The sequence below is a fragment of the Carcharhinus amblyrhynchos genome, chromosome 5 (assembly GCF_965287045.1).
Source record: "Carcharhinus amblyrhynchos chromosome 5, sCarAmb.v2.hapA, whole genome shotgun sequence".
In the NCBI taxonomy this organism is placed as follows: domain Eukaryota; kingdom Metazoa; phylum Chordata; class Chondrichthyes; order Carcharhiniformes; family Carcharhinidae; genus Carcharhinus; species Carcharhinus amblyrhynchos.
Window position 1 is genome coordinate 103,157,043 of NC_137328.1, and position 16,452 is coordinate 103,173,494.

The 16,452-nt window shown below is 41.6% G+C and overlaps 1 protein-coding gene across 1 annotated transcript; it reads right to left on the bottom strand.

Annotated features, from left to right (window-relative positions):
* Positions 1–242: 242 nt before the first annotated feature.
* On the bottom strand, positions 243–9,197 carry LOC145343490 (G2/mitotic-specific cyclin-B1-like). The gene is made up of 9 exons (XM_080189736.1): positions 9,177–9,197; positions 6,724–6,856; positions 5,211–5,356; positions 4,603–4,776; positions 3,792–3,950; positions 3,292–3,528; positions 852–992; positions 662–772; positions 243–350 (listed from the first exon to the last, which is right to left on the bottom strand). Exons 1-9 carry the CDS (start codon positions 9,195–9,197, stop codon positions 243–245), a joined length of 1,230 nt encoding a protein of 409 aa, XP_080045862.1.
* Between the last annotated feature and the right edge of the window lie 7,255 nt (positions 9,198–16,452).

Consider the following 16,452-nt stretch of genomic DNA (forward strand, 5'->3'; position numbering starts at 1 on the left):
GTGCAAATTAGATCATTTTAAAATGAATCTGGGTAGCCAGATGGAGTTGAATCCCATTCAGCCAGGCCCACCTGGAAGAGGAGATCTGATGGTTCTTGGTGCAAGGGAGTGCAGATAGAGCTTACTTCTGATCCTAATGGAATTACATTTGAAGTAATAGACTTGCATTAAAAATAACTTTATTTAATAAAAAATAAAAACATTTAAAAGTGGGGTTCAGACAATATTGCTGATTAAAGCATTTAAGAGGACATCAGTGGTTTTGACAAATTGGAAATAACTACAGATGTCAGTTGCAAGATGGTGCTGATCTTCATTTGGCTGTTTCTAGCATACTTGTTCTTAACAGTCTGCATAAAAAGAAAGGATTCTTTAGCAAGTCATGCATCATGAAGAATTATCCAGCAGCCCATTTTAGGATCTCTGGAGTGGAGTTATTTGGGGTGCTAGTTTTTGCTGAATGAATACTTGAAAACCTCAACTGGGAGGTTAACAACACTTCACTCAGGTCAGAGATAGAAAATGCAGGAGTATTTCCTGCTTGGGAAATCTAATGCCACTCCAGAGCTTATTTACCAAGGTACCATCCAAGTGCATTGGAGAAACTAGATGCAGCCTGTGGAATTGCCCAAGAGGAAAAAGTGCATCTCTGCAAGCTTACCATGTGTTTGGTCATGTGGTTATTGACATGTACAACATTCTTAGCCATGTGCTGCATAACAGGAAGTAGCTCCTCTTCTTGGTAGCCCAGGTAGTACTGCAAGAGGAGTGTCTGAAAAGCAACAAGCCAGGATTTAATGCTAGTAAAGGTTGTGATGTCTGTTATCTCCAAAGTAAAAACACGTACTTACCCATTCACCACAATTTAGGAGTTTCTGAGCAAGCCGGAAGGCAGATGCAGCAATCAGGGATGGGGGATAATGCACCATCTCATAGTCCCCCATTGTCAATTCCATCAGGTATTTGGCAAGAACATGTTGTTCAGTGCTAGCCTGAACAGAAAAGACAATTAAAAAATACATTTACCAGATACACAAGTGACCAGCTATTAGAACAATCTAAATTATGCTATTCATGCTACAAATTCACAATTCTAGTACATGAGATGTTTAATTAAATCCTACAGTGCAGAGTGAGATTGTCTGGCCCAATTAACAGGCCAGTAACCCCATGCATTTACCCAGCTTTAAAACACCAAGGGGCAATTTAGTATGGTCAATCTATATAATCTGCATCTTTTAGACTGGGGTGAACATGTAAACTAATAGACAACCCCCCTCTCCCAGGCTGGAATTGAACCTGTCTCCCTAGTGCTGAGAGGCAGCAGCAGTGCTAACAACTGTACTAGCTTGTTGCTCCATGAATAGAGATGTCAATTTCACTTGCCCAAAGATTGGTAAACTGAAAGAACATTACAGCACAGGAACAGATCCTTTGGCTCTCCAAGCCTGCACTGACCATGCTGCCTAACTAAAACCCCCTACCCTTCTGGGGACTATATTCCTCTATTCCCATCCTATTCAGAGGCCCCTTAAAAAGTACTGTTGCCCCTGGCAACAAATTCCAGGCACCCACCACCCTCAAAAACCTGCCTATACATCGCCTTTAAACTTGTGCTCCTAGTAATTGACTCGGACTCTGCCACCCTGGGAATAAAAAAAACTTTGACTATCCATGCCTCAATCTTGCAGATGTCTATCAAGTTTCCCCTCAATGTCCATCATTCCAGTGATAAACCAAATTTCTCCAATCTCTCCTCATTGCTAATGCCATACCAGGCAACATCCTGGGAAATCTTCTGTACCTCTCCAAAGTCTCCACTTTTTCTGGTAGTGTGGCAACCAGAATTGAACACTATATTCCAAGTGCAACCTAATAGGGGTTCTATAAAGCTGCAACATGACTTGCCAATTTTTAAATTCAGTGCCCTGGCTGAAGGCAAGCATGCCAAATGTCCTCAACTACCTTATACACCTGTGTTGCCACTTTGTGACCTGTACACCCAGATCCCTTTGCCCATCAATACTGTTAAGGGTTCTGCCATTTACTGTACATTTCCTATCTTTAGACTTTCCAAAATGCATTACCTCATTTGTCTGGATTAAACTCCATCTGCTATCTCTCTGCTCAGCCAACCTGTATCCTCTGATGGTCCTCATCACTATCCACAATTCCATCAACCTTAAATCAAACAAGTTCATTTTCCTCCAAATCATTTATATTAAAAAATAGCAAAGATCCCAGCACTGATCCCCAAGGAACATCACTGGTCACAGTCCTCCATTTAGAAACACACCCTTCCACTGCTACCCTGTCTTTTGAGCAGGCAGTTCTGTATTCACTTTGCCAGATTACCCCTAATCCCATGCAACCTCATGTTCAGTGCCAGTCTGCTATGAGGGACTTTGGCAAAGGCCTTACTGAAATCCATGTAAACATCCACTGCCCTACCAATCTTCATCACTTCCTCAAAAAAGTGAGTAGTGAGACATGACCTCCCCTTCACAAAAGGATGTTGCTTCTCACTAATACATCCACAATAAATCCTGAAGAATCCTTGCCAATAATTTCCTTACCACTGATGTAAAGGCTCACCAGCCTGTAATCACCTGGATTATTCTTGCCATCCTTTAAGCAAAGGAACAACATTGGCTATTCTCCAATCCTCTGGGACCTCCCTTGTAGCCAGTGAGGATAAAGACTTCAAGGCCCCAGTAATTTCCTCCCTTGTCTTAGTATTTTGGGGACTGTCTACCTCAAATGTAGGAGGGACCCAATACCACCTCCTTTTTGATCAACATGACTATCTACACATCTTTTTCCAGGCTCATAATTCACCACCAAGTCCTCCTCTCTGGTGACTACTGAGAAAATACTTTTAATACCTTGCCCATTTCCCCTGGCTCCATGCATAGATTCCCTCCCTTATCCTCAAGTGGGCCAGCCCTCCTCTATAATGTATGAAAAGAGCCTTGGGATTTTCCTTAATCCTGCTGGCCAATGCTTTCATGACCCCTTTTAGCCCTTCTTGTTTAAATTTCTACTTTCCTTATATTCCACACTCACTTCATGCGTTCTCAGCATCCTAGCTTTGATGCATGCTTCCTTTTCTGACTAGGCTCACAATCTTTCATTAGCCAAGGTTCCCAAAACTTGTCACATGTCCTTCAGCCTTTACAGGCATGTGCTGGCCCTGCATCCCTACTAAAACTAAACTGGAACCTGGTGGAGATCCTGATAAAAGCAACAGATTAAAGATGTTCATCTCATTAGAAGAGGCTGGAAGCTTACTTCTACAACTTTTGATGCTCTTCTGAGAAAGTGTAGTGGAAGTGGTTTGCCCAGAGAAAAGTCAAGTTTCTTTAAGATGGACCTCTCCATTTGCCGTATTTGAGCACTAGAGCAAGTATCATCAGTGATGATAACAAAGTCCCCAATTTCTGGAGGATAAATCTCTTCATATTTGGAAGCAACAAGCATTGCTGTTACACCAACAAGTTGTAGATGATTCTTTGTTACTGGATTAACCTAAGAAAGTAGTCACAGGTTAGAGTTTAGCAGAGCTTTGATTACCAGATCTGAATTTTGGTATTGGGCTAGGTCAAAGAAGCAAATTCAAATCAAAAATTTAAGCAAATATTTACATCAATTTGACTACAGGCTATAGAATGAACAGTCAAAAGTGTGGTATTCACCAAGAAGTTCAAAAAATGTTTCTCCACGATCAGAATAGTTGAGTGAGCCAATTTACATAAGGGAGCCAAGAACAGCACAAGGCCAAAAAATCTTACCTGAAGAAATCTGTCCAAAATAGACACCGTCAAGTACATAGTTTCTTGGAGCAACTTAAATTTCACCTGAACCTGCACAAGCCAGTCAATTAGGATAGCACGCATGCTTCCAGTTATCTTCTGTCCCCTCAGGTAGTTTGGCCTCACTGCCTGCTTGGTCTAAATAATAAACACTTGTAAATAATTGGCCTGCTGGCTACATGTTTCAAGTATTAAGAGGATTTCAACAAGTGGGAAATGTAGGGATCTATTTAACAGTAGTAGATACTAGCAATAAACTGCTCTTAGAGTGGCAAGAATGAAAACCTTGAGTAAGTGGGAAGGTCTATGACTAATACCATGTGGATCTTGTTCTCCAAGGAATTCCACTAAGTTTTTAATCAGAATTTTTTGACTAGTAACCTGTTAATGGAAGCAAATGTAGCAGTCTAATCATTTGAGATATGATGACATGGTCACAACCAATTCTGGACTTAGTGCAGGAGAGTGGGAGAAGCTGTCCAATAAAGACCAAGGCAAATTTCTGTCCATTGACAAATGAGAATCTCCCACTCTCCAGCACTAAGTCCAGAATTGGTTGTGACCATGTCATCATATCTCAAATGATTAGACTGCTACATTTGCTTCCATTAACAGGTTACTAGTCAAAAAATTCTGATTAAAAACTTAGTGGAATTCCTTGGAGAACAAGATCCACATAGTATTAGTCATAGACCTTCCCACTTACTCAAGGTTTTCATTCTTGCCATTCTAAGAGCAGTTTATTGCTAGGCAAGGCCTGTGCCTTCATGGTTAAGGAAGGAAAACTGACCTCAAGTTCCCTCAGATATTTGTAGATGTCTTTAACATATTCACTGCACAGCACTGTGTTGTTGCCATCCTTTACATCAATATCTTCAACAGGTAAGATTTCATTAGAAAAGGCTTCACTTGGCTCTTCAGACATACATACTGAAATGTCCATTGGGGATGGAGACAGTGGCACCTGGTACAATGGATGCAGCACATTAACCAAATGAAATGGACACAGTTTAGACATGGAGTCCAAGTCAAAACTTAAATGTACATTAGCCATCTCACCAAATCAGAAACTGCATAGCCAACATTAAATTTGTTTTGCAACCCACATTGGAGTATCTGTGCAAGTGGGGTAACAAGAGTGGTTAATAAGATTTAAATCCAGGTCTTTTGGAACCAAAAATGGATAAATATGTAGAAACTTGTCTATTTAAAAATGACTAAACAACAGCTCAAATATGGGATATGCCATTAAGAACTCATTTGTTCTTTTTAATCAATATTGAAGTTAAATTTTCATTCAAGGTTCCTCAGCTATAGTGTCAGGAACTCATTTTCTAGAAGTTAAATTTACCCATTACCAAGCCAGGATAAATGTTTTATACACAATTAAAATCAAACCTCAGGCTTTATAATGTTCTCAGTGTTGTATGGTTTTGGTGGCAGAGCTTCTGGCTGTTTGCACATCTTCACTGGTTCCATTTTTGGGGCCATCACTGTTTGTTCCTGCAAATTCAAATACAAGTAGGAGTTTTTATACATCTGCACTAAGCAACCAATCCAGCATAATCATCATAGTTAAGGAAAGATAGTCAAGAACACCAGCCACAGCCAAGCACTCTTCCCATTTCTTCAGAGTAAGAAGCCTCAACACCAGGTTATTTGGAATTGAGCTTCTGGACCACTACTCCTTCATCCAGTTTAACTGGGTGTTGAGACTTCTTGCTGTGCCCACCCCAGTCCAATGCCAGTATTGCCTCATTTCCCCAGAAGTAGAGAAATGGCCACTATGTCAACCACCACAAGTCCATGTTAGTATTATCATCAATCATTAACAATAACACATCAACTCCTTTGTATTTGAACAGCTCCTGGAGTTAATACACAATATTTACAAGTATGGTGCCTAGTCAACAATGCAAAAAGATAGGAGGCTTAATGTTAAGTGTTCAGTTAGAGATATGCATGCACTAGAAAACAAACTCAAGTAACTACTTCAAGTGTACCCATTTACCAAAAAAAACAGCAAGGGTGACCAGGTTTAAACACCAACTAAAAAAGTAAGTTTGAAGGAGTATCCTTTGCTCAAGTAATGTTGCTAGGCTACAATTGGTTTAACATATCAAATCCCAAATTTCACTCCAACTCCATTTTCAAATTTACTTGATGACACCACCATAGTGGGTCAGATCTCAAACAATGATGATAGAGTACAGAAAAGAAAAATCTGGTGAATGATGTTGAGAACTTCTTATGCTGTTAATGTAGCCCAGTCCATCACACAAACTAGCCTTTCATCTACACATCCCACTGCCTCTGAGTCAGCCATCATCATCAGCAAGGACCTCACAGACTTGTGGGAGAGAGATACAAAATTCTGAGGTCACATACCAACCAACTTAAGGACAACTTCTTCCGTGTTGCAACTGTTGAATGGCCCTACTTTTATTAAGTAGATCTCTTTTTCCACCTCCCCAGTAACTGCAATACTAAATTCTACAACTTCTTCCCCATGATCAGCATGCTGTCTGTGCAGCATGCAAGAAACAATCCTTTTCACTGTATCCCAATACATGACATCAGTGGCCAGCACTGTTTCCTCACAGGACCAGAGACCCAGGTTCAATTCTAGCCTCAGGTCACCATCAGTGTGGAGTTTGCACATTCTCTGGATGCTCCAGTTTCCTCCCACAGTCCAAAGACGAGAGTTAGGTTGATGGGGCAATCTGAAATTGCCCCTTAGGTGTCAGAGGGATTAGGAGGGCAAGTGTGTGGTGTTACAGGACCTGGGTGGGATTGTCAGTGCAGGCCCAATGACCCCCTTCTGCCCTTGAAACAATAATAAAATCACAGAAACCACTGCCCAGGACAGAGGAACATGTTCAAGTTCTGAATTCAGACTATTAAAGCACACTCACCTTTTTCAGAGCCAAAGCTCCACATGGCTTATTGATGATATCCACCAAAGCAACTCTACGCTCCAAGCCAGTCATAGTTGGGCAGTTTTTTGATCGGATTTCTGCTGCAGTAGTAGTCGCTCGGGTAGCCTAAAAAAAAGGGAGAATGTTGTAGTTACTGGTGGCAAGTCTAAACTTGGGTGGGGGTAGGAAGAGGAAGGGGAGATCAGATCATGGAACATTACAGTATAGTATAGGCCCTTGGTTTTCAAGGGTCAGTGCAACATCAATTTAAAGCCCATCTAACCTACACTATTCCAATATCATCCATATGTTTATCCAATGACCATTTAAATGCCCTTAATGTTGGCAAGTCCACTACTGTTGCAGGCAGGGCATTCACACCCTTACTACTGAATAAAGAACCTACCTCTGATATCTGTCCTATCTCTGTCATCCCTCAATTTAAAGCTATGTCCCCTCATGCTAGCCATCACCTTCCAAGGTGAAGGCTCACTGTCCACCCTATCTAATCCACTGATAGTTGTGTAAGCTTCTATTGTCACCTCTTAACCTGCTTCCCAAGAAAAAGGGTCTCAAGTCCCTCAGCCTTCCCACCATACCAGGCAACATCCTGCTAAATCTTACCTGCACCCTTTCCAATGCTTCCACATCCTTCCTATGTTGCGATGACCAGAACCATACACAATACTCCAAGTGAAGCCACACCAGAGTTTTGTACAGCTGCAACATGACCTCATGGCTTTGAAACTCAATCCCTCTACCAATAAAAGCTAACACTATACACATCAACAACCCTGTCATCCTGGGTGCCAACTTTCAGGGATCTATGCACATGGACACCAAGATCTCTCTGCTCAGCCACACTATCAAGTATCTTACCATTAGCCCAGTACTGTATTCCTGTTACTCCTTCCAAAGGAAATCACCGCTTTTCTATACTAAACACCATTTGCCACCTCTCAGCCCAGCTCTGCAGCTTGTGTCCCCCTAACCTGCAACATCTTTCCACACTGTCCACAACTCCACCAACTTTAGCGTCATTCACAAATTTACTAACCCATCTTTCTACACCCTCATCCAGTTCATTTATAATGATGACAAACAGGAGTGGCCCCAAAACAGATCCTTGTGATACACCACTGATAACTGAACACCAAGATGAACATTTCCCATCAACCACCACCCTCTCTCTTCTTGCAGCTAGCCAATTCCTGATCCATATGATAAATCACCCTCAATCCCATGCCTCTGAATTTTTCTATAATGGCCTACCATGGGGAACCTTATCAAGCACTTGGATTAAGGGTTATGGGGGAGAGGGCGGGAAAGTGGAACTGAGCCACGACAGATCAGCCATGATCTTATTGAATGGCGGGGCAGGCTCGAAGGGCCAGATGGCCTACTCCTGCTCCTATTTCTTATGTTCTTATGTTCTATATACATGAACTGCTTTACCCTCATCCACCTCTTTGGTCACCTTCTCAAAGGACTCAATAAGGTTTGAGGGGCACAACCTACCCTTCACAAAACCATGTTACTATCCCTAATCAAATTATTCATTTCTAGATTATAAATCCTTTTCAAAAACTTTGCCCACAATAAAAGTAAGGCCTATAACGACCAGGGTTGTCTCTACTCCCCTTCTTAAAGGAGGAGAATTGATTAAAGTCAGACACCCACTTACTGTCCTCTCAGTATTTGTCCCCTTTTTAAAGCCAGCTCACTGGCGGTCCTCTCCTCACCCCAATACAATTAGTCAATTTGTGGTTTAATTTGCTATCATGTGGATTTTCTTTAATATAAAATAAACTCGCTTCCTGGAGCAGGTTTGTGCTCAGTCCTTGGGAATGGTCCTACAGAGTCCAACATTAAGCGATATCACTAAACTCCCGTCAGTACAGCACTGGAATTAAAGCATTGTTTTAAAGTTAGGAATATATAAAGCAAAGCAAGAGCGCCTACTTATTCCTCACCAGATCTTAATACCGAGGGAGTGTGTATACGGTGCCAGAATGTACAAGGACACCAGACAAATAATTAACATGTCAAGTGGGAGCTTGACAATTTAAATACACAACTAGGGGACTTGAATAGTGAAGAGATTTAATTGGTGGCAGTGTAGAGTCAGCACAAGGCAATTACAATATAGTCATGGCTAGTTTTAGATGAAGGAAAGGCTGGTTAAACATAACTCATTCATTCAACTATTAGGAGAGTCCAAAAAAAATACACAAATCTCCCCCCCGCTGGGAATATGCCAAATTGTCGGAAGTTGGAAACAGTGGAGTTTCCAGAAAGCAAAGAGGTTTCCGTAAAGTCCCACCTGCAATTGATGGCGAAACTTGACGAATTAGAGAATGAATTCTATTTAATAGAAGGCGCATTAAAATTCCAAGTGAACCACCTCCCTCCAAAAAAAAACAAAACTTGCGACTAGCAACCTTACCCTTCTCACACGCACAGCCATCGTTTCTCACGTTAAAAACCTTCTCTGCAACCTCCAGTCAGTCTAACTCACTGCTGCTCCCGGAGCTTTTAAATCTGTCCCTCAAACTCCCATTGGGACACACCAGAGAAACTAATTGAGGGTCCTTATTGGCTGTGATCAACCATCCTGACCCGAGGATCTGTGTTTATTGTCGACACTGTGTTGTATCGGGTGTTATCTCTATAATTGTTAGATGGTGTTATATTCTGCTTTGTAATTTGAAAGTATTTTGTATTTGTAAATTGTTTGATAACAATGGAAAAATTGACTTGAGAACCAAACACTTTGCAGCCTGCTAATTTTGCGTAGAGTGGAGTGGAACGAGGTGAGTAAAATTAAGATGTAGATTTGAAAGAGGTACAAGCCACAAATAAAGGAATCCCATCGAAATTTAAATTGCGTCCAAAAAATGGTGATGGTGCTTTTTGATGGTCATCTTATTCTACAGGTCTGGCACAATGTGTGCAGCGTGGAGGCTGTGTAGGCTGCCCTCTTCTGTAGGTCTCTGATTATAGCCTTTGGTACAGGCGGGATCTGAATGTTGCAAGCTGTGTAAGAATTAAGAAGTAGATCGAAGAAGCTACATCACGCAATCACATTTTAAATTTTTGACTTGATTTATTATTGTCACATGTGCTGGGGTACAATGAAAATGCTTATTTCTTGCACGCTATACCATTCATTGAGTACATAGGGGAGAAGGAAAGGGGAAGATGCAAAATGTAGTGTTACACTCATAACTGGAGAGTAGAGAAAAATCAACTTAACATATTGTAAGAGGCTTATGGATGATCTTATAGAGGTCTATAAAATAATGAGGGGCACAGATCAGCTACATAGTCAATATCTTTTCCCAAAGGTTTAAAGGTAGGGGAGTCCAAAACTAGAAGGCATATGTTTAAGATGAGAAGGGAGAGATACAAATGTGTCCAGAGGGGCAATTTTTTCACATAGAGGATGGTGAGTGTCTGGAACAAGCTGCCAGAGGTAATAGTAGAGGCGGATACAATTTTGTATTTTAAGAAGGATTTAGATAGTTATATGGGTACGATGGGTATAGAGGGATATGGGCCAAATGTGGGCAATTGGGATTAGCTTAGAGGTTTTAAAAAAGAAAGGCCAGCATGGACAAGTTGGGTCGAAAGGCCTGTTCCCATGTGGTAAGCCTCTATGACTCTATGAGACATGTGTTTTTAAAAGAAATGCAAGCAAAAAGACTGGGCCATAGATGGCTGAGAATGCAAAGTGACCACTTTCTGGAAAATTTCTATGTGGATTATACTTGACCATGCTGGTCCTGAGAGGGAATACAGATTATCGCACCTGAAAAGAACTTCTTCAACAAGTGATTTGAAAGGGGAAATAGGAAAGGTGCCGAAGACAGATCTTTAACCTCCTGAGGTTACAGAGAAAACTGAGACTGGTTGTCACATCACAAAAGTCACCCAAATTCCATCTCTTGTTAATTTATATCTCAGTATTTGGATGTGAGCTGAGTTGAAAGAAAACTGACTCTGGGGTGAAAGACACGTAGTTTGTTCCCTTGCAGGAATACATAGGGAACTGAGAATTTCTTTAAAAAGCTAGCTGCTTGGCCTGGTGTGTGTGTGCTGGTGCTGGGCTCTCAGTGTGTGCGTGACACAGAAACAAGAAGTGACAGCAGCCAGTCATCCCTACAAAAAGACAAGCAGGCAAAGGACCTCTCCCTCGCTCGGCAAAGTACTGCCATCTACACTCATAAACAAACCAAAGGCTATTTCATATGTTTTTAAAATTTTACCTGAACTTTTTAACTTCTCATTGCTAATCAGTGTGTGAATGTATGCGTTGCTTTTTATAATTATGTTCTTGGTTTTTGTTTATTAAGTAATAAGGATGAAGTAGAAAGGGTTGAGAGCTTCAAGTTTTTAGATGTCCAGATCACCTGTCCTGGTCCCCCCATACCGACACTATAATTAAGAAGGCCCACCAATGCGACTACTTTCTCAGAAGACTAAGGAAATTTGGCATGTTAGCTACGACTCTCACCAACTTTTACAGATACACCAGAGAAAGCATTCTTTCTGGTTGTATCACATCTTGGTATGGCTCCTGCTCTGCCCAAGACTACAAGGAACTTCAAAAAGCCATGAATGTAGCTCAATCCATCACACAAACCAGCCTCCCATCCATTGACTCTGTCTACACTTCTCACTGCCTTGGAAAAGCAGCCAGCATAATTAAGGTTCCCAAGCACCCCAGACATACTCTCTTCTAACTTCTGTCAGGTAAAAGATACAAAAGTCTGAGGTCATGTATCAACTGACTCAAGAACAGTTTCTTCCCTGTTGCCGTCAGACTTTTGAATGGACCTACCTCACACTATGTTGATCTTTCTCTACATTCTGGCTATGACTGTAACACTACTTTCTGCGCTCTCTTCTTTCCTTCTCTATGAACTTGTATAGTGCACAAGGAACAATACTTTTCATTGTATACTAATACATGTGACAATAATAAATCAAATCAAATCAAATTTTAAAAAATGGATCTTTCTAAAATGTAAATTCATTTGGACTGGGAAAAGGTATTCAAGGGGGGAAGGAATTAAATTAACCTTGTTGTGACTTATCGAGGGGGATTGAATACAGAAGGGGAGCCAGATAATTCCCCATTACCCAGGGGTGCAACAAAATTGGGGTCCCATCCAGAGACTGCTTGTAACACTGTGAGACCAACATTTCCGAGGAAATGACTCCCTAATTGGAAGTGGAAAATTTATAATGTGATACGCCTGCATTTCTGAAAATTCTACGGCAAGGTTCCTGAAGAATTGCTGGTATTGAAACTAAAAAGCAGTGGGAATTAAGGAGATGTAGGTAAATGTTTTGATGATGGAGGAAAAACCATGAAATTGCACGCGGAAATATTGGACTTTGAAAAGACCCGAGTTTTATGTTTTAAAATGGACACATGCCCTGAAGTTAACCATTGACAGGAATGGCTGCAGGGTGTTTCTCTGTGGGACAATGCAACCACTCTCTCAGCTTCCAGATGAGGTAATTCTAAAATAATTCAAGGACTGATTACCATCCCAAGTAAAGACAAAGGAACATAATTGCCATCCCATTTCAAAGAGCCTGGTTATAATTGCCTAGATCAACTAGTGTATTCTAGTTTTCTCTTGGAATATACAAGGAAGCTATGATGTGGACTGGGTTGTGCACAGTAAGAAGTCTCACAACACCAGGTTAAAGTCCAACAGCCTTATTCGGAATCACGAGCTTTCGGAGCGCTGATTAACCTGGTGTTATGAGACTCCTCACTATACAAAGAAGGGGGTTAAAAGCTGGCTGAGAGAACTGCCCCGTGTCTGCCCTGCCGCTCTGTGTGTGCTACAAAGAAAAGCAGCTGAATCTATTTCATACTGAAGGTGTGCGTTACTGTACCAGAGGCGGTGACCCTGGAAAAAGAAAACAACCACCTTTTGCAGGAAAATCTAAAACTCTCTCTCTCTGAATGTGGAAGTCAATCAGCTAGAAAAAAGGGACAACAGTCGGTAACTGGTAACTGAAGTATCCACCAAAGCACAGAATCGAAGAATCGGCTACTCGCTGACAGAAGTCAACAATTCCAGAATCAATCTGTTACGGCTGCAACACTTCATCATCTACTCTTCACAACTCAAGGACTGTTCCACATAACTTTTTACTTATATTTACTTCCTACTGGGCTCAAATCTTATCTCTAATCTGAAGTTTCTGAAATTTATTTATTAGAATCACAAATAGGTTTACATTAACACCACAATGAAGTTACTGTGAAAATCCCCTAGTCGCCACACTTCAGCACCTGTTCAGGTTCACCGAGGGAGAATTTGGCACGGCCAATGCAAATAACCAGCACGTCTTTCAGATTGTGGGAGGAAACCAGAGCACCTGGAGAAAACCCATGTAGACAGAGGGAGAATGTGTGCAGACCTCGCACAGACAGTGACCCAAGCCAGGTATCAAACCCATGTCCCTGGCAGTATGAAGCAGCAGTGCTAACCACTGTGCTATGGTGCTGCCCCAAACGTTCATGATGTGGTTCTGTAAAATAATTGCCACTTTTTAAGTTCAAAATGGAAGATGCCCCAGAATCGCTTTTGTTACTGATCTCTGAACACCATGAGCTGCCTTGACTTTGGCTTTCTCTTTTAGAGCTATTGGTTTGCGAACATCTTTATGTCCCAGAAGAACAATAGGAACGCACAGTGTCATAAAAGTAGCATCCATTGAATCATAGACTCCCTACAGTACAGAAGGAGGCCATTTGGCGCATCGCGTCTGTACCAATCACATTCCCACCCAGGCCCTATTCCTGTAACACAGATACTCTGCTAATCTTCCTGACATTAGGGTCTGTTTAGCATGGCAAATTATCCTAACCTGCACATCAGTGGGAGGAAACTGGAGGAACTCGGAGGAAGCCCACACAGACACAGGGAGAAAGTGCAAACACCAAGCAGCCAGTGACCCAAGCCAGGAATCAAACCTGGAGCCTGGCGCTGTGAGACAGCAGTGCTAACCACTGTGCCACCATGAAGTAGGAGTAGGCTATTCTCCTTTCCACTATTTCCATGCTCCTGCTCCAGACAAAATCTTCTGAAAATGTCCATTATCCATGAAGGTCCAAATGGTGAATAAATAAAGGTATTTGTGCAAAACAATCTGTAAGAATGCAGATACATTTTACCATTTCTCCTTTTTTCAGTTGTTAATAAACTTTCTCAATCTTAACTCAAGAAAGTCTAGTTGAATCCTTTTTAAGCATAACCAATGGGCCTGAAAAAGGTATCCAAGGGAGTGGGAACCTTGTTAGACTAAATCTTGTTGCTACCAACAGAGACAAAAACATAAGATGCTGGAAAATCTCAGTAAGCCTGACAGCATCAGTGGAAAGAGAATAGATCATAGATGCTGTCAAACCTGCTGAGGTTTTCCAGCATTTTCTGATTTTATTTCAGATTCCAGTATCTGCAGGAATTTGCTTTAAAGCTAGCAGCAGAGGGTAGGTTTATCGAGGGGCCAGCCACTCCTCCTCACCCAGGTTTGTAACAACTTGGAGGTATCCCAAACAGATAGGGTCTTGCTTGGATCAGTAACATTTGGGGAACCCCACCTAGGGCTGGTCATAACTTGTAAAAAAAAACCAGTAGGTTCAAAATAAAACCTGAGCCATGAGGAGAGTTTGTTTCTGAGGCACACATACTGTGTAAAATCATTACACTTCACTAGATGACCGGGCTGTATATAAATGTAAAATATTGATTTAATGTGCCTGACTTAGTGCAGTTTAAAGTTTTGTGGAGAAATGGTGGAAGTTTAAAAAAAGTATGACCACAATTGTCAAAATCATACCATTGCACCAGATAGCTGTTAGGGAATGATATGAAGGGATTAGGGAAGAGAGATTACTGAGAGAAAAATGGATGAATTGGGGTAGGGTTTTGTGGGCTATTACTGTTCCTAGTTTATATTGAATTGGTTTAATTTACGCTTGATAATCTACATCCCAGAGTACTTAAGGATGTGGCTCTAAAAATAGTGGATGCATTAGTGGTCATCTTCCAGGATTCTATAGACTCTGGAACAATCCCTGCAGATTGGAGGGTAGCGAATGTCACTCCAATATTCAAAAAGGGAGGTAGAGAGAAAATAGACCGGTAAGCTTAACATTGCTGAAATTCTCGAATCCATTATCAAGGACTTCATAGCAGAGCATTTAGAAAGCAGTGGCAGGATCAGACAGAGTGAGAACGGATTTATGAAGGGGAAATCAAGCTTGACAAATCTGTTGGAATTCTTTGAAGATGTAACTAGTAGTGTTGACAAAGGAGAACCAGTAGATGTGGTATATTTGGACTTTGAGAAAACATTTGACAAAGTTCCACACAAGAGATTATTGTGCTAGATTAAAGTGCATGGGATTGGGGGAAGTGTGTTGAGATGGATAGAAAACTGGTTGGCTGAAAAAAAATAAAGAGTAGGAATTAATGGGTGCTTTTCAAATTGGCAGGCAATAACTAGTAGGGTACCACAAGGATCGGTTCTGAGACTCCAGCTATTCACAATATATAGTAATGATTTAGATGAGGGAACAAAATGTCACATTTCAAAGTTTGCAGATAGTACCAAGTTGGGTGGGAAGGTGAACTGTAACGAGGATGCAGAGATCCTTCAGAATGACCTGGACAGGCTGGGTAAGTGGGCAAATCAATGGCAGATGCAGTATAGTTTGGATGAATGTGAGGTTATTCACTTTGGAAACAAAAACAAGGCAGATTACTACCTGGCTGTAAATTTGGAGAGGGAAGTGTGCAGTGGGATCTGGGTGTCCTTGTGCACCCATCACTGAAAGTAAGCATGCAGGTGCAGCAGGTGGTAGAGAAGGCAAATGGCATGTTGGTCTTCATTGCAAGATTGAGTACAGGAGCAGGGATATGTTGCTGCAATTATACAGGGCCTTGGTGAGGCCACACCTAGAGTGTGCAGAGTTTTGGTTTCCTTTTCTGAGGAAGGATGTTCTTGCTCTCAAGGGAGTGCAGCACACGTTACCCAGACTGATTCTGGGGATGGCAGGATTGATGTATGAGGAGAAATTGATTAGGTTAGGATTGTTTTTGCTGAAGTTCAGACAAATGAGGGGAAGGGGCGGGGGGCAGAATCTCAGACTTACCAAATTCTAACAAGACTAAATAAGGTAGATGCAGGGAGGATATTTCCCATTGTGGGGGGGGGGGGGGGGGGGGGGGGAAGGAGGAGTCCAGAGCCTGAAATCAGAGTCTGAGAATTCAGGGTAGACCATTTAGGATGGAGATGAGGAGACTTTGCTTCATCCAAAGAGTAGTGAGTTGTGGAATTCATTACCACAGAAAGTAGCTGATGCCAAATCATTGAATGCATTCAAGAGGTGGCTGAATGTGGTACTTATGGCAAATGGGATCAAAAGTTATGGGGAAAAAGGATTAGATTATTGAGTTGGATGATCAGCCACAGCATGATGAAGGGCAGAGCAGGCTCACATGGCCTCCTCCTGTTTTTAGGATTGACCAACAGGTATAAGCCAACAGATGTAGCTACTGCTAAGAAAGCTCTGGAACTTTTTGTAGGTCTAAATAACTGGCAAGATCCTAAGTGCCCTGAAATAGGTGGTGGCAAACTGCATTCTTGAACTGCTGCAGTTGATATGGTATAAGTACACCCACAGTACT

Excerpts from the sequence above, each read along its gene's own strand:
- LOC145343490 (XM_080189736.1), bottom strand. The coding sequence starts at position 9,197 with ATGGCTGTGCGTGTGAGAAGG. Across the intron at positions 3,951-4,602 it reads AATATCTGAGGGAACTTGAG|ACCAAGCAGGCAGTGAGGCC; the intron begins GTCAGTTTTCCT and ends TTTATTATTTAG. Across the intron at positions 993-3,291 it reads GAGCATCAAAAGTTGTAGAA|GCTAGCACTGAACAACATGT; the intron begins GTAAGCTTCCAG and ends TTTTCTGTTCAG.